The following is a 22,683-nucleotide window of genomic DNA, read 5'->3' as shown; positions in this document are numbered from 1 at the left end:
ATAATAAAAAGGTCTGGGAGAAGTAATTTGTGATGTGAATATAATATCTCTTTATAAAACGTTATACACGGGCCCTTAAGTTTTGGCATCTTTGATTCGGTATCCCTGTTGGGCTCAGTGCTTATGATCCGGAAGAAAACTTGATCAGGCCCAATCCAGTCCAACCCAAATTCATGCGTTTCCCTATTTTCCCCTGCTCCCTCGCTCGCTCCCACTATTTTCGCCTTCCTCTCTCTGAAACAAAACGTAAATCCCCAAAATGCCCTCACCGTCGCTCCGCCTGTCCACCACCACTCACCACCACTTGGGGTTCAACCACACACTCTCTTCGGCGGCGGCCCAAAACCTCTTCACCTCTCTTTCCTTCCCGCCCTCCACTTTCCCAAAATACCCTCGGAAGGTCGCTGCCCAGTGCCAAAAGAAACCAGTATCCAACAGCAGAGGCAGAGCCAGGGACGGGGGCTTGCTCAATGTGAAGGGAAAATCGGAAAATGTCTGGAGCGTTGACAACGAGCTCGCTGCGAAGGATAAGGGGAGAGGGGGAAGCCCGAGGAGAAGAGACAAAAGGAGCGATGGCGGGAAAAGTGTGTTGGTCTCTGGTGCTATGTTAATGGAGGTCGAGACCGTTCTTCAAACTCAGGTATTTTCAAATATTTATTGTTTATTTGTTTGCTTAATTGTATTTTATTTTTGGGGTATTGAGTTTGGTTTTTTTTTTTTTTTTTGTTTGGTTGCTGAGAAAATGTCTGGAAAATAATAGAGAAAATTGAGTGTTTAGAGTTGGAAATTGGCTACATGGTAATGAGGACAGTTGGGAATTGGGCACTTGGTAGAAAAAATACCTCATGCTCTGGTAGTGGCTTCTATATTTTCCATTACAGCATTTGGTCATGAATTTTTATATGTTGTGTTCGAATTCGGAGATAATTGAAAGAAGTAGAATTAAGAAGTAGCTAAAACATTAGTTTACTACTTCTTGTTGGTTATCAAGTAAAACGAAGGATTTTTATTCGACGATAATTGGCACTCTTGAGAGTGCTCGAGACTCATGCTGCTTCAAATTTTCTAGGAGTAACTATATTTGAAGTTCTGCCTTCACATCTTGGGAAATTTGCACAACTTATTGCCGTCAATCAGAACATTTGTGAAATTTTTCTGAATAAACAAAATGGAAATTATTTGTGCAAATTTTGTGAGAATATGGGTATTCATGTAGGTGGTTGCTATACAGAAATTTGAGGCAGCGGTTTTGGTGTCTTAAAGTTAACCTAACTCAATGGTGGTTTTTCCTGTCAGGAACCTGTAATAAGACCAGCATGGAATACATTTGCTAGTAGCGTCAGTGGGATATGGAAGGGGGTTGGAGCTGTCTTTTCACCCATCACTGCTGAAATGGAACCTATTGAAGTCGGAAGCAGGAATGAGCACCTATATGATTGCTATACTGTTTCCCGCATTGAGGATGTTCCATCTTCGTCTGGAGGGCCAACATCTCAAATCCAGAGGAAGATTAATTGGGTGACTCTAAACCCTTATGGTGAAATACCACAGCATAAAGTTGGAGATGCAGCTTTACCCAAAAGTTATGCTGACAGAAGTGGGAAAAATCGTGTTTTGCCTCAATTTGGGTCTTTTAACTTTGAAAGAAGTGATGTGATGGAAGAAGATCTCATGGGCAAGGAACCTGGTCTTGTTTTCTTTGAGGTATGCTTGATCCTTGTCCTACGTCAGTGACTTTTCATAATGCATGCTAAGCTAGTGCTACGGTACCAAGAACAAGCGATGACATTTTTAGTTTTCAGATTAAGACTTTTGGACTTTCTTGCTGTTTGCATTTCTATATTATCATTTCTTGCTATTGAGAGAATGCTTAAGCAGTTATAAATGTATTTTAGGTTTGAAGTGACTACTTGCTTCTTTTTTATTGGGTTATAATTCCATTTTTACAGTAGTCCCATGGACCTCAGGTTGAATTTTAGAAAATGTATGATTCATCAATTTTTGGCCTATAAGATAAAGTACGTATTCAACTTTTGCAACAAATACACTATGACTAAGAACTTATTTAGTATTGAGTCTGATAAATGTGAATCTTGTTTAACATCGAGGTAGCTTTTTGAGAGTTTTCAACAGTGTATTCCTTTATTACTTGGAAACACCCTTGCCTTTAAACAATGAGTTCATGAAAGAGAAATAAGGGGTCTTTCTTTTTCTGTTTTACCAATGAACACTAATGGCAACTATTTAATGTTCTGATTGATAATGTGCAGGATGGATCTTATTCAAGGGGCCCTGTTGATATCCCGGTTGGTGAAGTTGATGATTCTCAATATTACCTTTCACCAACTTTCAAATTTGAACAGGTAAGTTTTACATGGTATGCATGGTTGATTTTCAGCGTCACGCGTAAATCTATTTTGGTAAATTCATGTTTTCATTCATTCATGCCAATGAGCAGGGGGTGATTGTTTTGTTTTTGTGGACTTGCAATTTCAATGTCCGTATAAAATATAAAAAAGCCAATATTGCACATCATTAACTTGTGCATAGAGTAAAGATCTCCCGCTGATTAGTTAGTTGAATTGTGGAATTGATTAATATACCTTTTCTTTTACTAAAGTGGTTGGTATAAATGGTCTTGCAAACTAAAGCTGAGAAAAATGGAACATTTCTTGTTTAACTTAAAAACTAAGTTTCTTGCTCTTTTTTTGTCTAGTGCTTGGTTAAAGGTTGCCATAAGAGACTTCGTATTGTTCATACTATAGAATTCAGCAACGGTGGTTCAAACATACAGATAATGAGAGTAGCTGTTTATGAAGAGCAGTGGGATAGCCCTGCCAATCTTCATGACCAAAGGTATCATAAGCTGCAGTTTACTTCACATTGAAGTTTGTGACATTTGTTATAAATTGTATACATTGGTACTATTTAATTGGAACGTGAATTCGCTTTATGTTATTAAAAGTCTGTTTGGGCAACTCTAACCGCCATAAAGCTTTTGCATATTGTGACCTTCAATTGGAATTGAAATCTCTATTCTATTGTTACTTCAGCATTTGTTGAAAGTCCATTTTTCTAGTTGTCACTTCTGTATTGTTTAGGTTTTTCTACAGTTTGAATTTCTTCTAGTAAGTAATTTGTGTCGTCAATTTTGTCACTGGAGAACTCATTTGATGCCTATTGCACCATAAACAGTGACCAGGAGTTGGATTTAAAACCCTTTTCTCAGCGCAAACGAACCCAGCCATCGGAGCTGGCTGGATCCTGGAAGGTATTTGAGGTCAGTGCCACTCCAATATTTGGTGAGGAGATCGATGAGATGTCTATGGCTCAAAACGATAGCACTCCATATGTCTATCTTTGCACAGAAACTCTAAAAAAGAGAAGCTTGCCTGGGAATCCAGTTTACTTCGGAGAAGAAGAGATGGTAGACATGCAAGATGTGACTATGCTTTGGCTGCCGGGTGGTGTCACTGCCTATGTTGATGTAAATAAGGATGGCATCCTTTGCATTGGAGTCGGATGGTACTCTGATGAAGGGATCAACCTTGTTATGGAGAGGGATTATGGAGTAGATGGGAAACTCAAGGAGGTCCGATCAAAGTCAGAGGTAAAAAGACGGTGGTCTGATCCGCTACCTGCGTAAACTTTTCTTGAAACAGTTTTGATCTGTTTCTTCGTTCTCAATTGTTTTTCCCCGGTTTTATAGTAATTGGCTGTACATTATCTCCATAGTCTAGATTAAGAAAGAAACAACACTGAATGCTCGAAAATTTACATATTGATGGTATTCAAAAGGGAATTGTTATTAGCACTCCAACATAATCGTGCAGCACAACTTTCCTTTAAAATTTGATGTTTTGACATTTTTACTCATTCTGGGTGCTCATAACCTCACGCCTGAACATTCTCTGCTTCATCAGGCTCTCATGGCACGGGGCAAAGAACTCATGCTGCAGAGCTTCCTCTGCGCTGATCCTCTGCCTTGGGTTTACCGTCAGGCACTTGTCCACAAGATCGAATAGCGATCTCGGAATTTGCCTGAAAAACTGACCTCTTTTTGTCCGAGCCTTGCACCAACTTTGCAGCTTCATTGACGGCAAGGATTTGATATCCAGCAACTCCTGGGAAAATCGGAAACAACTTGATTTCCAATGTAGCAGAAACTTAAACAATGGGAAGGCAACCATACAACAAGGAAACGCAGTGTTGAACATGTATACGAAATCAACGAAAAACTTCGTTGTAAATCGTTATTGATTTCGAATCTTTCGGAGGTGTTTGTTGTATCGGTTCTCAGTGTTTAGTGTATTTCTGTTCCGAAAACAAGAAGCAAAAAAAAAAAAAAAAATCGAATCAAAAGAGATACCACTGGAAATGAGGATTCCCGGTCGTGCAGCTTGGCCACTTCCCATAGATCTTCACTGCCCCGTAACGTTGCAATGTCTTTTATACTCCTGCCATGGTTGGGATATCGTCAGTGAGTAAGGACATGAGCATAAAAGGAAACGTAACGACCTATTTTTGTAATAAGCCTAAGGATTTACTGTTCCGGTTCTCCGGTAAAAGGAGTTCTTCCCATGATCAGGTAAAGGAGGGTGACTCCGGCTGACCAGACGTCAACCTTCGGGCCTTGATGCAAAGATCTCAACAACACCTGAAAAATGGAGAAGTCAAATATTAGACTCGCAAAGACAGGACACAAGGAGATATTCTGTGTGCAAGACATCCTCAAAAACAGGACGCACTGTGAAAACCTCACTTTGACTCAATTTCGTTCAACTTTGATCCCATTTATTAACAGCGTTAGCAGAAAAGCATCTAAAAATAAGGGCAAAGGGGAAACCTCACCTCTGGAGCACGGAATCCCTTGGTTCCGACGCATGAACCTTCTTTCTTTTGTCTCCCATTACCTAAAGACAACTGAAGCGGTTAGCAGCCACATTACTAGTATCCTTATTTGAAAAAATTCCATCCATTTACACACCTTTGCTTTTCAATAACTTGGCAGCGGATACAGAGCCACCAGTAAAATGCAGAGACATTGGACTTGTATAGATGATTTTATTGTCAATCTTGCCTGGAGGGGCGGCAATCCTTTTCCTTTGGGAAGCAGGAGTGTTTTTTGCATCATGGTTTGGACCGAGAACCGCATCCTGCACCAGGCTGATCAACTCTTTTCTACCTAGGCACGGCAGAGGTTCCCTTGCCCTTTCTGTAGATGGGGTTCTGGTGCTTATCACATCCTTCGCAGAGGTCATACCTGAGCCCTCGGCACCTTGGATTTTATATCTATTACCACCGCCCATATCAGGATAGATTTTCAAGGGACCATCATTATCCCGCTTCCTTACATCCTTACGAGGCTCATGAGTTCGCTTAGAATCTGTTGTTTGCCCTAATTTGGTATCTGTAAGATCACCTGTTACAAACTTTTTTTCTCCGTTCAGTAGAGCAGATTTAGATTGAGGGAGAGGGACATGACTAAAGGACACGTGAGGACTTGATTTTGATTTACCTGAGAGACGTAGAGATCCATCAGTTGATCAGATGAATGTGAGATGAATTTCATAACATAATGCATGTACTACACCAAAAAAAGGCACGATAAAGACAACAGAATGCAGATGATGAGTGATTTGGGAAGGAAGCACGTCGAGACATCTGCTTTAGTGTTTGCACTTCCCAGAGTAATGGCTATTGCAATAAGATATGACGCAGGCAACACCTTGTAAAATAGCTTAAAAGACCAACTTACTTCCAATTGTGTACTTTTGCGGTAAATGCTGTGAAACAAGAAAATAGAGACTGCAAACAATCAGATTTGTTCACTGAAAATGAAAGCATAAAGAAATAAAGTTGCACGAGCAGGGCAGCACTAGCAATACAAGATCCTAACCTTAGCAAGGTTGAAATCAATGAGGTAACCTTTGTTTAGCCTACGAGAGAAGAGGAAATTTCCAGGCTTAACATCTCTGTGCACCACATCCTGTAACCGTAAAATGAAGTTTAGAAATCCTTGAGGTTATTTGGTATCCTTCATTCATCATTTTTTAAAACGAAAAATTGGATCCATGAAGAATATTAAACAGATGTGCGATAATCGTAGTAATCTTACCTGCTGATGTAAGCAATTAAGGGCTCTAAACATGCAATAGCCATACCACTGGAGCTGGTATAGATCTATTTCTTTCTTCAACACCTACCAGTTAAGATGAAACTAGAATAAGGCTTTGAAAAAGATAGTTCTTCCAAACACTTCACTTTTGCTAAAAGAGGTTTTAATTTGATCACAACTTATCAATCTGGGGTTGCAACGTAAACCTGATACAAAAATCTGAACTGAAGCATTTCATGAGTACCTCAGGTCTGTCATGCTCAACATGTTCCAAAATAAAGCACTCACTATCACCACTTCTGAAGGAACCTTCATATTTTATAATGAAGTTCCTACCCCTGCATCATTTGGTTTCAATAGAAAATTTTAGTTTACAATTTTGCATATGGTATTTCTTTTTGAAATGAAATCTTATTACTTACCCAAAACGCTCAAGCATTTTTCGCTCAGTATCAAAATGGTGTTTATGAGCTTTGACATGGGGATCTGAGGAGTAAGCAAAAAATATAGCATCAATAATGGCAACTTTATTCTCATGTATTTAGTGACTTCAGTGCTTATTGTCAAAACAAAAATGAAATTCACAAGCTTTCAAACAGTCATGCAAGTAATTTTGGTTTTCTTGTAAGCTACAATGCTCACAAGACTTCTCTCATAATTTCTAATTGTTTTCCATCTTACAAGCTGTAAATTTCTCATCATTCAGCATCATAGAAAACATCTGTTTAAGAAACTCTAACAGTCAAGAACAGAATGCAAGTGGGAGATGTGTTTCGCTTACATTTAATAGCAAATATTTTTCCATCATTCTTTCGCTTAGCCCGGTAAACAGTGCCATAACCACCTGGATGATTGAGCGTGATAAATGGCAGAAAAACAACAAAAATTGTCTGAACGTTTAATTCATCTATAAACAGGACATACAACTAAATTCTGCATACCTGAACCTTCTTCTTCCTCTATGATAAAATTGTCTAACTGAGGTAGTTGTATTTTCTCCAGCTGGTCCAACAAAAAACCCAATACACATCATGTAGATCCTTCCATTTAACTACCCATCCCAAAAAAGCACAAGGAGCAGTTCAATAATACTACTTACCTGTGGAGATAAAGAGGTAGTATCCACCATGTTTTCTTTTGCATGTATGTTCTTTTTCTTGCTACTCTTCAAGTTAGGTTCTATAGAGCGAGATTTCTGATAAGTTTTACACTGGTTCTCCTGTTTGGGAATGTTAACAAGTTCATTATATTCTAATGACTCCATGAGAACTTGTTCTTGGCAAGGAAAATTCTTGAACAAGCCCTTCAATTTGCCCGACGATTTTCCCAACTGCTTCTTAGGGGAAGGGCATTCAGCTAATATGGGGTCGGGCATAGACTCTGCCTTTTTCATACTCTGGTCTTTGTCCAAGGTTATGTTCACAGCATTTCTAGAGTCCAAGCAACTTGCTAGTGCTTCCCCAAGCTTCACTGATAGAACAAAATTTTCAGCTTCTGCTTCTGCCCCAAATTCAAGAAAACCTTCCTCTACATTATTTTCCGCCGGAGTTTGTGCATCTTCTATTAATTGATCCGTTGAAGCTTTGCACGAATGAGTATCATGAATGCCAGCATCAATATTGCTTTGCTTGTCATCCTCTAAGCAAAATGTGGGAGTATAATCAGTTTCATTTTCTAATTTTCTGTTGCCAGCCACAGCTTCCTGGCATGGTTTCCGATCATAACTACTACTTTGTGGAGGCAATTTCACATCTAGGAAGCATGCTGTACCTCTATCAACTTCAACTGGCTTCAGGCTGCAAGAATCTGTCCCAATTGTGAGAAGACTATGGTGTACGTCGGGTGGGCTTTCTTCATGCATTAAAGTGCTCGACTGAACACCAGCATTGCCCTCCCGATGTTCCAAATGTGTCATGCAAAAACTTGAAGACTCGGGAGGATTAAAATCAAGAGGTAAGGGAACCAAAGCTCTCTCGTTATTTGAATTACCCTGCTCGAAATTTCATGACAGTTAAAGTAACAAAAGTCAACAAACACAGATACAAGTCCAAGTTGAAATTACAACAGGGCATAATAAAATGGTAACATATAACAACTTCTAGTGCACGTCGGTTAGGTCAGTTGACTAAGACATCGCGCCTGCCCCTTGCACCCAAATTCAAACTTCCCTCCCCCGTGAAATACAGTAGTTTAGAATATCGTCTTGACAAAAAGATTAACGATTTCGAGGAATTTAAAAGTAGACATGAGACTACCTCAAGAAAATCGCAGTTAGAAGCATTTGGCAAACATCCCAACTTTCCATCTGCTTCACCTGATATATCATTTCAATTTTCAATTAATAAGTTGCAATAAAAGCAACGAAAATTCAAAATTTGAAACACACAAAATTTCATACCATTCTCTGTTGGTAAATGCAATCCCCTTTTCGCCGCCGTCGGCACCCTCGCATTGTTCGAAACCTGCCTTTTCCGTTTCCTAGAGTATGCCTTCACATTACCATTCCGCATTGTATCGGGCACGAACTCCCCTGAAGCCGAAACCGCCGCGGCTGACACTAGTCCCTTATCCGCCACATAAATTGGAGAGTTAGGGATCGAGCACAGCCTCGGAACACTGTCTGCAGTCGCATCGGATGATCGGCATCGCGAAGCAAGTTCTTCCGGACTAGCGGGGTGGCCAATGGTCGACAGAACGGAGCAATTGTGCCCTGTCTTTTCTCTCTCCACCGCGCTTCTTGTAAACCGTCGCGGTGGTTGTTGTTGCCGCTGCTCTGAGCTCGTGAGGTGGTGCTCTGGCATGGCGGGCTTTGATTAAACGATTTCCGGTTTGAATTGGAGAGCTGAGAGCTAACATTTCAAGTTTGTGGTGGACTCTGGCGTTTGGAGCAGCTCAAGCGGAGCTGATTTTCTGTCTCATTTTCTCCGCAACCAAACAGGATTAGAAATTTTGTAATGACAAAATTAAAAATAAAATAAAATAAGAAGTGTAAATTTTATTTTAATTTTTGGGTTAAAAAAGAGTAGAGAATTTTAATGGAAGTGATGAAGAGAAGCGGGAAATTGGAATTATTTTAGGCTTTCGCGCTCTTTTGACTTGACCTCGGGAGGAAACCGCCACAAAGTTGGAATGAAATTGCACTAATGTACCCGGACTTGGATTGTCTGCCCTCTTAGTTATGATCCCCTTCCATGCCCTCCTATTTTGTGCGGTCACGATTAAGCCACGTCAATATTTTATATTAATTTTTTAATAAGATAATAAGATAAAAAATAATAAAAATATAAAATATTGACGTGACTTAACCGTGACCGCACAAAATAGGAGGGCATGGAAGGGCACCACAACTAGGAGGGCAGACAATCCAAGTCCAATGTACCCCTCCCGCCTCGGCTAAGGTCATTTCCAACAAAATGGTCTAGAGGGTCGAAAATAGTTTAAAAATCGTCTTCAATTGAGAGTTAGGTCAAAAGGTTCGTGGAATCTGAGAGGGCCCCACGGAATTTGAAAAGGTTAAAGGGCTGGAAGGCTGGCTGCATGCACCCAACCAACTAGCTGGGGACTGGCCAGAAAAAACATTAATCATGTCGGTTATAACTGATAGGAATGCTTAAAAAGAAATTTGAATCTAACGGCTAACTGATGTCAACTAGTCGTTGCTAGCTGGTGCTAGTTACCTTTGGATTCAAATTTTTTTTTTAGGTTTTTTGGGCCTTTTTTTTTTAATTCTCAAAAATTCTATTTTTTTCCCTATATATACCTAAATATTCATTCACCATTCCTCACAAAAGTTTCACCATTTCAATTCTCATATTTTCTTTCCTCTTTCAAAAATCTATCCTTCAATTTTTTCAATAATTTTCAAATGGCATCGTATGCAATGAAAAGTAGGGCTTGGACCTGAAAAAAAAGATGAAGCTCTTTGCAAGGCTTATAGATTGGTGTCGGAAGATAGTGTAGGGGGAATTGTCAAACAAATGACGGTGTTTGGACTCGTGTGTCCAAAAAATACTTAGAGTTCTATTAAGGCACAACTTCAGTGAATATTTGAAACCACGAGAATTTTTCTTCAAGATGGAAGAAACATCTTCAACCAAGTTTGAACAAATGGCATCAAGCATTGTTAGCAGCTGCAAGTAGACATGAAAACGGCGTTAATTACTACGACAAAGTAAGTGTTTTCATAATTTATTTTAAATATTTAATTATATTACATTTAATTTCATAAATTAATTTCCTTTAATTTTTTTCTAGGTACGCCAAGCAGAGGAATTGTATATGGATAGCAGTTTGAAACCTTTTCAATTTCACAATTGTTGGGAAATTTGTAAAAGGTGGGTGTTATTTGAAGATCCACCACATAGAGCTCATACGCTGCTGTTCGGAATTGCATCCTCAGCTGCAGATATGGATGAAGATGGATCTCCAACCATTCAACAAATAAGGGTAGAAAATTCGTCTTCGGGTGAAGGTTTCATACCTAGGGCTATAGGACGAAACAAGGCACGAAGGTTGAAGGAAAATGGCAAGGCAAATGATGATTACGCCGCTCAACATGAAATGGCGGCCTCATTGCAATTAACAGCAGAGCAAAATGCCCTTGAGGCAAAAGAAAGGAAAAGTAGGCATGAAGAACGGGTCACACAAATACAAGAAGAGATGGATGATAAGAATATGGAAATGAACACTTCGAATTACACTCCAATGAGTAATGCCTATTTTGATAGGAAAAAAAAACAAAAATTATGACCTGGCGGCAGTTGTTTACCTCTGACTGTACTCCTACAATGGCGGATGATGTTGATTATGGATATTAAATTTAAGTTGTTATAGTTTTTAAATTCAAGTTAATGTTGTTTTTAAATTTAATTTGTAGTTTTTAAATTTAATTTGTAGTTTTTAAATTTAATTCGTTGTTTTTAAATTTAAGTTGTAATTTTTAAATATAAGTTGTAGTTTTTAAATTTAAGTTGTTGTTGGATTTGAATTTAAGTTGTTGTAGTTTTTAAATTTAAATAATAAATTATGTTTGGCCCTTGGCCCTCGATTGAAGACGGTTTTTTGTGACAGGGCTAAAACAAGCCCTATGACCCTCAGTTGGAAACGGAGGCAAATATGGTCATGTACTGTTCATTAAAATATTAATATCTTGGAGGGCCAGATGGCTAAAACGAGCCATCTGGCCAGCCCTCGGTTGGAGATGGCCTAAGGTGGGCATCAACCCAATCGAACCGATTATACTGCACTGAAAAGTGTGGAAGTTCGGCTAAGACACACAATGAGCTACCTAATTTAGTATCGAATTATCATTTTACGAGATTCGAACCTAAGATCTTTCACTTACAAGTAAAGAGGAATATCACCATACCGTATTACTGAGTGACGGTTTAGTTTAGTTTTGGCTAAAGAAAAGTCAACAAACAAAATTAAATCGTAATGAATTAGTTTGGTTATAGTTTTTTAGCATTTGTAAACTAACCTAACTCGAATCGGACCAGTTGCTTTGGTATTGATATTTATATGATTTTATTTTGGAAATTTTTATTTGAACTCATATAATATAACCTCTCTTTACACTTATCTTACTCTTTACACCCATATTATTTTTAATTAAATTATTAATATCTCTTTAAACCCAAATTCATTACTTAAACTGTCCTCACAAACCCAATTCAGTTTATCTTTTACACCCATTTAAAAAAATAAAAATCCAAAATCAAAGCATTCTCTCCTCTAACGTTATCTCCTTCCAACAATTTCTTTTAATGGAGTCTCCATTACCCTCTACATTGTTGCTCTCGATAAATCCTATGTTGCTTTGTGTAACCATGTCAAACAAGTCATCCTCTTTAAACTACCCTCTTTCATTTATTTATTTTGGCTTATCCAGCACACTCGCTGGTGTGTATATATCAGCATATGTTTGCACCTAGGTCACAGTTCGAAGGAAGATAGAAGAAAAGTTAGTTGAGAGCAACTCCATTTGGTGAGAAATTTTTTTGTTCATTTGTACCGGGTGCTGTCAATTTTTTTGTAAGAGACAGAAGCATGAACATAAACATAAAAACTCTATTGCTGATGAATTTTTTAATAACATGATTTGTATTGAGTGTCATTTTTTGTTAGGTTATATTATTGGGTGTGGGTTTAAAAATAAATTTTATTTTACTGTTAATTTTATCTAGTACTTGATGGTGATTATGCAATAGGGTAATACATACATTTCACATTTAAAGTTTAAATTGGATGTAGAGAAAAGTTATATGAGTTTAAATGAAATTTTCCTTTTATTTTATTCATGTAGTTTCCTTTATGGTTACCAACTAGGTTAAGATGTTGAATTTGAAGGTTTAGCGAACATTGAAGTTATTAATCTATGAGTTGTGACTATATCAATTATTAAGTTTGATGACATGTTGGATTTTAGGATGATATGATGTACTAGAAAATGAAATCATGTAGCAAATTATGGATGGGCACAAAAAAATGTAGCAAATTATGGAAATTTGTTAGGAATTAGCTTGTTCCTCAATGGATGAGAAGGAGTGACACACCCCGATCCTAGAATCAAGGCGTGCTGGCCGTCACGTGAGCGTGACGTAACCAAAAGTGCAATGCGGAAGCAAAAGATAAAGGAAATACGAATAAATAAAAACCAACTACTAGCAATAATATCCAACTAACATGCTAGAGTGGGTTTAAGTGTGAAACACATATATTCAGAGCGTAAGTACTAGGTGCAGTCAAGTAGGACTATAACTAAAATTACAACACCCGCAGGTGAGTCCTACATTTAAGGAGTCTATCAGAACGCCGTGGGAATCCTCGTGGGCCACCAACGTTGCTAACTAGAACCTGGAGGAGTGCAAAACAAAATTGAGTGGGTTAGTAAAACAAAACTTTTCGAAAACATTTCATTTAATAACATTTCTAACCCCTCGCTGTAAAACTTGTATACTTTCCCAGAAAATAACATAACATGCATATAAACCTTCATATATCTCAAATCACAAATCTTTATCAAAAACCAGAAAGTATGCCATGGTATAAGTGTCAATAACAAATTAAGGATGCATCAATATAACAGGTGAAATAATGAATCAACTGGAGACCTTGCAACTAGTCTTGTACGGTTAATTCTATAGCTCAATATCCAACCAACCGGAGTCACCATAGTGACTTGTACGGCGTTACTTTGCACATAAATCGAAACTACCTGAAGTAGTCCGTACGATAAGAAAGGTGTAAGAATACGCTCTAGTGCTTCTCTCATCAACAACTGTATAATAATCTAAAATCACCTACAAGTCGGAACCACCTCTAATGGTCTGTACGACATGTCGGAACCCTCTAATGGTCTGTACGACATGCACCTACTTGGATCCAAAGTGAGCGTGTGGTGCGGGTGAATAATATAAGCATTAACACCAGGGGTGCAGGTTATGAGCTCTCAACACAATTCACATCATCAATAATTCACCTGAATAACATAAAATTCACCTGATACTCACCTGTACGTCCACAACACCATTTCATATATATATATGCATCCATGACGAACTCAGATATTTCATAATATGCATGCATGGCATTTTAAAACATACTTTCATTTAAATTCAATTTTGGGGAAAAATCAATAGTATATAGGTAAATACAAAAAATAACTGCCCACTCACTGGTAAGTCGAAGGGCCGTAACCCCCGTGACGCCCTTGAATACGCTCGTCCTCGGGATAGGTATCACCTATATACGAAACAACTATAAAAACGTTATTTTAAAGCATACAATCAACAATACGTAATAACTTCTCATACGATGCTCAAATTGTGTATATGAATATACTACAGTGACCTACTCGACGTCACAGACGTCGAGGTATTTTTAGAAAAAAATTTCGATGCTGCACGCGCCTCCACGCACCGGGAGGGGCACGGACCCACGCGCCCCCACGCGCGTCATCTTCTTCCTCTAGTCGCCGGACTGGTTTCGCCGGCGCCGGAAAACTGGGGATTTTTCAATCTCCTTGTTCTCCGTCAATTCTCAACCATTTCTTACGCATTTTATATCAAAATGAAGCCCTAAGCATGTAGAATCACGCTATACTACTTTAAGGCTAAAAAACATACGAAATCTCACCGAAGAAAATCCAAGAAAATCGGCCAACTTCGAACCCTACGATCCCGACGTCCAAAACCTTCAAACTAAGTACTCTCCCAGTAAGCTTAGAATTCCCTGAAAATCAACATTTCACGTGTGCATGAACAGTGACATCAAACTGGGGTTCGGATTTCACGTGATTTTGAGGGTTTCCAGTTCTAAAAATGGTACCATTCAACTCAGGAGGTTGCAAGGATGAAGAAACTCACCTTTTTGACGTCGATCCGTGAAGATTTGAGGGTTTGGTGCCTTGTCTGTACAGTTTCGAGAGGAAGAGAGAGAGAGAAACTGAGAGGGAAGAGAGAGAGAGCACGGGGAGGTGCTTGTCCCGTGTGTGTGTGGTCCACCCAACACAAACTCACAATTTCTTAAATCCCTAACCACACAAAAATGCATACCATTTTAATCTACTTAATTAAATTTTCCAAGAACTTAGGAGAGTATACATTTATACGAATAACATGTCACACGTACCTTAATAGCCTTTAAGGGCAATTCCATCATTTCACATCCACAATAAATAAATTTCGGGACAGGCTGTGACAAGGAGTTTCTCCTCAATTTATTATGTGGCCGATTACGGAACTTCATGCTTATGATAAAAAAAAAAAACTTTATAAAATGAATACAATATGAGATCGTTTAGTCTTCATATTGTATAAAAACGTTTGGACGGATTAGATAAAAGTAGTAAGAACCACATCTATCTATTTTGTTATAATTGATTGACTAAACAACCTTTATTTTTAGGGAACTTTAACAAAAAGCACCCGGTACTGTTCACTTTAACGAAAAACCACATTTTCACACTAAAAAGTCAATCCTGGTACTATTCACTTTACCTTTTATTTTGTCCTTATCATTAAACCTCAAAGTTTTCAAGTTAGTTTTCCTTTATTTTTATTGAATCTTTGTAGAGATGTTCTTTACAGAGATTTATAATATGGTTGAGATGTTCATTACATAGAAATTTATTGTAGAACCTCTAATTATAAACATGAAATTTATTGTAGAACCTCCATTTATAAACATGAAATTCTATGAATCAGCCACAAGTAAACATAAAATATACTATAGATTGGTAGCCGATATCTGTCAATCACTATCATGATAAAGCTTATGTAAAAATAATGATTGGAAGATGTCATGAAACCTAATTTTCGCACAAACATATTTTTCCACACTATCTTAAAGTGGATCTTTCATCTTCTAACTGAATGAGTGTCGCAAAACGTGGATGTAGCCGCATTGGTTAGATTAGACCTGATATCCCCTATGTACTCAAATTCGATTAATTTCAGTAGAATATCGCTTATATAAAAGAAAAGGTGAATGAGTGTCTAACCTTAAAGATAACTAGCCTCTACAAAAGATAAAATGAACGACACCACCCTGGATACAAGGGGGTGGGCTTGGGCATGGTGCCCTAGTCGGATTGGCTTTTACTCAAGTCTATGTAGAAGAAATATATAGTTTACTCACAATTGGCGCTAATTATGTTTCTAAAAGTGTGCTCCGTTCCAAGATGGATAGTTACCAATAGATCAAGCTCATATCATTCTAGAATGACCTCTCCAGGATGCGTATAAAAATGCCCTTCAAATTACTTGTTTGATTCAAAGCTAGCCCAAGTCCGGGTAGTCGTACTTGCTTGTCTCTCCAGGGAATAATGCTAGAGAGAAATAATCCAATCATCAGTATCCACATCATTTAATTTACGAGATTTGATTTAGAAATTTAGTCTCTCTAGGCTCTGACCTTTTGGGGAGTGAGTAAGAATATTGAAAGAGAGAATTGCAATGCACTTGAAGCAATACAGTGAGTTGCGAAACGACAATGATCATGTTAATATCATAAATTCCACCTAAATCAGTTGGCATACTTTCTGCTTTCTTTGGCAGTTGCACGTAAGAAAGCGCACACGGTACAATGAACCGCTGCCGCCTGCAGCCCCGAAACACACAGAGTAGGAGGTGCAGAGTCGACACCAAGAAACTGGAGACTTCGCAACAGATTGTAGAATTCCATTTGGCCTATATTCCGAAATCCACTTGTAACCATCCAAATAACAGAAGTTACAAAATGATTGTCAAATGATTAGGCCTTCATATTAAAAATGTAAACTGTATCGAAAGGCATACAAAACCCAGGAGTGCAACTTGTCAAGCAAACACTGATACATCTTATATCGGCTTGATCTTGAAGTGAAGGGAGATGAGAGAGAACACAAAGCACTTCAGATCCTGCGATCAAATAAAAACGTCATTAAGAAACAGTCATGGGCAGAAAACTCATGCTGAGTCACTCATGAAAGAACTCGTATACGAGGCTAAAAATGGACACAATATACAACATGTGAGGAAACTAAGGTGTTTCATTGCATAAATAGAAAAACCAGCATAGACCCACCACCCATGCAAAATTGGGCAGAGATACCATCTTATCATTCTTCCATAAGATAAGCCATTCAACACCAAACGGTTTGAACATCCGTGGAAAAAGCACTGCCCTGTTAAGCACCTGATTCTCAAAAACTCACATATGCACATAATAGCATGTTCTCTCCATCTACGACATAACATACAAGAATGCATTGAATACTAGAAGTGTATTCCACAGAACAAGCTCAAGCTCATACCATGCAGCAATTATACACGGTGAAATCTCGCTTATGGGAGGACATAATTACAGCAGTGACATGTATGAGCTATCAGCATTATGCAATGAGAATCCAGGAAAGGAAAGCATCTCCTAATACTAAATGAAAGTGCAAATTAACTAACCTGAACGAGATAATAAAAGATACGAAGACCTTCAGGATCCTTACTGCTCTGGACATCAACAAGCGATCCGATCTTTGAAGTAGTGAAGGAGATATGCTCATTCCCCATTACAATTTCAAGCTCCTGCCGCCCAACACGGTCAGGTTCTGGCCAGTTCACGTCATCTTCCTTCATGATCTGAATTGAAGCAAACATGCAACCAATTAAGGAAATCAGGACAGCAGAATTCCAATACTCAAATTCCGGGAAGAATACAGTTCCCAAGATCAATCAGTTTGACAAGTACTTTCACTGTTCAGTTAAGATAAAACGAATGTTTGTTTTCCATCCTTTAATAAAACATGAGCTAATTCCACCCAATATCAACGTTTCCTTTAACCTTATTAGATGGCAATCTGAAACAAGTGTTATTAATTAATGGAAAAATAGAACTTCATGTTTTAGAGGTGATTTCCTTGCTCTTGATTCCCCAATTTGAACTTAATGTTAACTGAAATATTAGAAGAAAATTCAGATTGCTATCAATACCTGAGAATCCAAAAATACACTCCAATAATGTTACTATTAAATACTAGTCATCAATGACTTTAGGCAACCAAAAGCTCACAGTTTCTAACTTAATACACTTATTTTATCTAATATTTGCCTCACTGGACAGGCACAATTTCCTTGTCATTTCCCCAATCTCGAATTTTCCATGCTCTCAGCCTCCAAGCAGGAAACCCAAAAACTTTAACCAAAAGGTGGTAGTATATTGCTGAAACCATACATTAAATCACCTCTAAAACCAGCCACATTAAATCACATGTAAAACCAACCACATTAAATCACAATTGCTTAGATCCTACGAGAACCAAACACATATATACTTTACTTTTTCTCAATCCCCTGACTGCTTGAGGATGAGATAGAAAAGCCTAAACCATCAATCAGATGACCATAAACCTATGTTTTGGATGAGGGGCTTTCAAAGTACCAAGGAACTTTACACTTAATTGGTATAAATGCACCAGAAGGATATCAGCAATGAGCTACTCAAACACTACAAATACATTAAACAAAGTACTTTCAAAATAGAACCTTGAAAGGTGTCATTTGAAAGTTTTGCCAAATGTATTGGACCAAGTCATTTTGTAGGGCACGCCTAACAAATTTAGCCTAAGTTACAGGAAGTTTAAATTTCCTAATCCAAATATAGGGTAATAGTCATAAGCTGAAATGCATTCACGTTCCTAACACAAGACATGAAACCTCTTTTAAACTCAATACCACCTTATTTTCTTCGACCTCAACTTTCACAGAACCCAAACGAAAATCCAAGGCTAAAGCGGAAACAAATAATCAACATAACGTAAATAATTAAATTAATAGACAGTTAGACACTAACAAGTGACAATCCAAACAATCCAGCCCCCGTAAAATATCCTCAATCATGCACGAAAGATCCACCTTGTTTCCCTTCCCCCAATCTGAGAAACCAAACAGAGAATATCCCATTTACGCTAAATTCCACTTAACCCATCAAATTTCCCACAACAAACACAAACCCACATAACAAAACACCCTTAAATAAATAAAAATAGCAGAAATCCCTCAAAATTTCCTAAAACAAACCCTAAACTGCATAATATAATTCCAATACAGCACCCAATAACTCATATAAAACACCAAAATATCGTACTTCTTTTTGCAATGTAGGCAATTGTAGCATTACACTGACCCCAACAACAGACGAACCGTAAAACCCTAATCACCAGATCAAAAAAAAAAAAAAGAACCCTTAAACCCTGAAACCCAAAACAAAACAAATAGAGAGATTACAAGTGACAGAAACAAAAGGGTTTACAATTGAAGACGAACCTCACTCTCCGAGATGATACGACGGCACTCCCTGACGACGGCGGGAGTGACGTAGACCTCCTTGCGGATGATAGTGTCGTTCTTGTAGTTGGAATTGTTGGCGTAGCGGAGCTTGCCGTCGGGTCGAAACTCGAACTCCAGGAACTCGTGGCCGAACTTGCCCTTGTGGCCGACGTAGTACCTAAGGTAGAACTCACTGTTCTCTTCCTCTCCGGCCATCTCCGTCTCTCTCGCTTGCTTTTTGTCCTTTGAAATCAGATGGAGTGGAAGGAAGGAGGAGGAGGGGGTTTAGATTTGAGGGCTTCAGGCGAAGGTAAAAGGGGTTGAATTTTGTGGGTCGCGCGACTCTCGTGCTGGGCTTAATTGTAAATTAATATTTTAGAGGGCCGGATCTGTGTTTTCGAACAATGAATTCATTTAGATGTACTTTTAAAATAACTAAAAAGGTTTTTGAAATAAATATTTTGAATTTCAAAAGCACTTAAAAAGTTTTCTGCTTCTTCTAGGAAGCATTTAAGTGATTTTTCAGGATTTACTTGTATTTTTACGAAGAATTGGTTTTAAAATCAATTTCACCAAAAATGTTTTTAGTTATTTTAAAAGCATATTCAAACGAGTGATATGTGTGCGGCCAAATCTAAATGGCTGACAACAAATCAGTCAAACCAAGCTTAAGGTGAAACTAGGTTATAAATGACCCGTTAATAACCGAGCTTAAGATGAAATTGGGTTATAAATGACCCGTTAATTATTGCCCAACAGAATTGGACAATATTTACAAAAATTGAATTGTAACTTCCCCGTGCATTAAAATATTTTCATTGAGTTTCACAGACCGTCTCCGGCAGCGTCTTCCACACGACGAATTCGAAACGAACCAGAGCTTTCGACTTCAAATATTGTTGAAGGAAAAATGCAGGGCAGTGTATTAGTAGGGGTAAAATACAAGGTTTATCAGACAAAGGGTATTTGATAAGAGATTCCGAAAGTTTACGAACCAATTGTTCATTCATAATAAACATAAGATCTACATTATCATCTCTTAACACCACCCAAATTCAGCAAAATACAAGAAGATTTGGTCAATTATTAAACTAGAAAAAGAAAAAGAAAAAAAAACAAAGATCAATAGCATTGCCTCCTCCCTAGCCCATGAATGCAACCAAGGTTGCCAACACAAGTGGAAACCCAAGCATATTCATGTCAAGAGTATTTGCTGCTCCCTTAGGAGGCGGTGGTGGTGGCGGTGGTGAAACAATGCTTCCAGGAGTGGTGGGTGTAGATGGGGTGGTTGACGGAGTACCACTTGGGGTGCCAGCTGCTACAACATTGACCGAAAGCTTCATGCCATTACCACAGTGACCTGCAGAAGGGCATATGAAGTAGGCTGGACCAGGTTGGGAGAGGGTGATTGTTGTGGCGCCATCATCATAGGTTTTTAGGGAATTGCTTGAACTGCAACTGGCGAAGTCAGCTTGGTTTACAATATCCACTTTGTGGGAACTACCATAGTTGAACACTGGTAAGATCAAATTTTAGGTCAAGAGGTGTTAGAGAAACATGTTCAAGTGCCTATGAGCTCCCTATTTTATAGCGTAGAAAGAGCAATCATGGGTTATGAAGAGCATGTGATTACCAAGAGTGTCACCAACAGTGAAGGCGTTACTTGCAGCCCAAGAGTCATAATCTACCGATGTGCTCCAACCAGAGGCGTCACCGACAATGTGCTGCACTCCATACACTGTTGGGGCTGCCAGCAGGAGGACCAGCAGAGCTGTTGCAATGGCCATGTTTGAAGTCTTCTCTGTGTAGTTTAGAGAGAGAGAGAGAGAGAGAGAGAGAGAGAGAGAGAGAGAGAGAGAGAGAGTGCTGAGGACCCTTGAGCATGTAATATGTCATATATAGGGAGGCAGCTAGCTGAAAGTATAATGAGTTGTTAGTAATATACAAATAGGAATGAGAGAGAATCATTCACCTACCAACAACACCTTTATTTGGTTTGGGTGCTACTATTTTCCTACTACTAAAACAATTATTCTTATGTATAGCTTTAGTTGTTAAGGACTTGGTGGAGATGATGCACATTATTACTCAATTCTTTGTTAAAATAGAGAAGGAAAACTAGAGCAGCTTTTCGTCAACTTTCGTGTGCTAGGCAAAAGTATATGCAAAAGGTTAGCTTAGTCATTATGTCCTCGTACATTAACACAGAAACCCTAGCAAAAGTTAAGCTAACCTAATGAAGTAGAAGGTCAATATATCTGTCAATTTTCCCTTTCGATTTTAATTTTAGTTAATTATCTCCTGAAATTTTATAATTACTAATTTTCCTCCTGAACTTTAATTTTATCCGATTACTCCTAAACTTTTTAATTGGCTAATTTCCCCCTGGCATTAGATTTTGGAGTTTTTTTAACCAATTTTCCATTCATCTTGGTCACGTGCACGGCACATTCCAACCATTTGAGGGCAAAATGGTAATTTTATTCTTAATGTGGACAACATATTGTTTTCTTCTTCTTCTCTTCCGCTAGTTCAATCTCAAGACCCAAATTCAAATAAGAAAACTAATTACTCATCTCAACAAATTTGTTACTATAAACTGGCCAATTATAAACGTTCATGAATAATCGGCTAAAATTAAAGTTTAAGGGGGGAAATTCCCCAATTACGAAAGTTCAGGAGTTAATCAGCTAAAATTAAAGTTTGGGGGGGGGGGAATTGGCCAATTATAAAAGTTTAGGGGGGTAATCGGCTAAAATTAAAATTCTAGAGAAAATTGGCAGTTCCTTACGAGTTTGGGGAAAAATGCGTAAATACCTCTACATTCTATACGTGTGTGTATATATATGCATGATTTCATCATTTATATCAATGTATTTATTTTTGCTCTATCATTGCCACCTAACATGAGATAAGGAACATCAAAATGTAGAGATTAGGTACCCTTTGAACCCACACCTTTTGTTCTCTCATGCATCTTCAAATATTGGAAAATGTATTTGTTAGCCTTGGGAAAATGATTGTTGACTGTGTAACACCAAGAAACCGGTGGAGTTGTTAAAGCATTCCTTATTTTATTCATGAGCCATACATGTTCAAACTTCTTCCTCTCATATATGACATAATTTTGAAGTAAAAAGCGATGCCATTTCGATCGTTATCGCCACACCTAAACCAAAAACTAGTATAGAATAGGCACCACACAAGACCAGAGGTGAAGTCAAAGGATATGGCCAATGCGATTGAGAGTCGCTTGTTCGACCTTTGTAGAGAGTCTCACTCACTTTACGATTACAGAGGAAATTGTAGCAATAGTTCCTCAACTTGAACTCAATTGAAGCAATGGTTCCTCAACTAAAAATCCATGACGAATGGTCTCTTAACTCCTCAAAACGTGCAACTATGATCATTTTCGTCAACTCCGTCAGAATTTTAATCGTGTTGAAAGAACCATTGCTACAATTGGGTTAAAGTTGAGGGACCATCGCTCCAATTGGGTTTAAGTCGAGAGACCATTCCTCCAATTGGGTTAAAGTCGAAGGACCATTTCTACATTTTTTTTCATTTAGTTTCCCATATTTTCCCCTTCATTATGACCTCACATACGTGGCACATGACTCATTTTAATGGAAGTTTAACGGAATTGACGAAAAATACTATAGCTATATATTTTGATGAATCAAAGGACCAATAATCATGGATTTTTAATTGAGGACCATTACTCTATTTGGATAAAGTTAAAATACACTTGGTACAATTTTC

The 22,683-nt window shown here is 38.2% G+C and overlaps 4 protein-coding genes across 5 annotated transcripts; 1 reads left to right on the top strand and 3 right to left on the bottom strand.

Moving 5' to 3' along the window:
* Positions 1–200: 200 nt before the first annotated feature.
* Positions 201–3,825, top strand: LOC103439012 (uncharacterized). Its single transcript, XM_008377556.4, has 5 exons — positions 201–640; positions 1,297–1,704; positions 2,271–2,363; positions 2,717–2,856; positions 3,196–3,825. Exons 1-5 carry the CDS (start codon positions 260–262, stop codon positions 3,644–3,646), a joined length of 1,473 nt encoding a protein of 490 aa, XP_008375778.3. The 5' UTR covers positions 201–259; the 3' UTR covers positions 3,647–3,825.
* LOC103439011 (uncharacterized) lies at positions 3,764–9,120 on the bottom strand. 2 transcript variants are annotated; one of them, XM_008377555.4, is made up of 15 exons: positions 8,517–9,120; positions 8,374–8,432; positions 7,218–8,108; positions 7,060–7,120; positions 6,900–6,962; positions 6,541–6,604; positions 6,363–6,456; positions 6,119–6,202; positions 5,900–5,989; positions 5,759–5,786; positions 4,988–5,518; positions 4,852–4,913; positions 4,548–4,657; positions 4,370–4,457; positions 3,764–4,124 (listed from the first exon to the last, which is right to left on the bottom strand). In XM_008377555.4, exons 1-15 carry the CDS (start codon positions 8,917–8,919, stop codon positions 3,870–3,872), a joined length of 2,883 nt encoding a protein of 960 aa, XP_008375777.3. In that variant the 5' UTR covers positions 8,920–9,120; the 3' UTR covers positions 3,764–3,869. The 2 variants fall into 2 exon arrangements, with proteins under 2 accessions (XP_008375777.3, XP_070681321.1); XM_070825220.1 differs by having other exon boundaries at positions 4,988–5,422; positions 8,517–9,114.
* Positions 9,121–16,278: 7,158 nt separating this feature from the next.
* Positions 16,279–19,486, bottom strand: LOC139197376 (protein mago nashi homolog). Its single transcript, XM_070824678.1, has 3 exons — positions 18,919–19,486; positions 17,059–17,235; positions 16,279–16,518 (listed from the first exon to the last, which is right to left on the bottom strand). The coding sequence occupies exons 1-3, from the start codon at positions 19,135–19,137 to the stop codon at positions 16,459–16,461; spliced, it is 456 nt and encodes a 151-aa protein (XP_070680779.1). The 5' UTR covers positions 19,138–19,486; the 3' UTR covers positions 16,279–16,458.
* Positions 19,487–19,907: 421 nt separating this feature from the next.
* LOC103439008 (uclacyanin-3) lies at positions 19,908–20,828 on the bottom strand. Its single transcript, XM_008377550.4, has 2 exons — positions 20,555–20,828; positions 19,908–20,437 (listed from the first exon to the last, which is right to left on the bottom strand). Exons 1-2 carry the CDS (start codon positions 20,706–20,708, stop codon positions 20,064–20,066), a joined length of 528 nt encoding a protein of 175 aa, XP_008375772.3. The 5' UTR covers positions 20,709–20,828; the 3' UTR covers positions 19,908–20,063.
* Between the last annotated feature and the right edge of the window lie 1,855 nt (positions 20,829–22,683).

This window comes from Malus domestica, chromosome 07 (genome assembly GCF_042453785.1).
Source record: "Malus domestica chromosome 07, GDT2T_hap1".
In the NCBI taxonomy this organism is placed as follows: Eukaryota; Viridiplantae; Streptophyta; class Magnoliopsida; order Rosales; family Rosaceae; genus Malus; species Malus domestica.
This window is presented reverse-complemented; position numbering and strand designations above follow the sequence as displayed.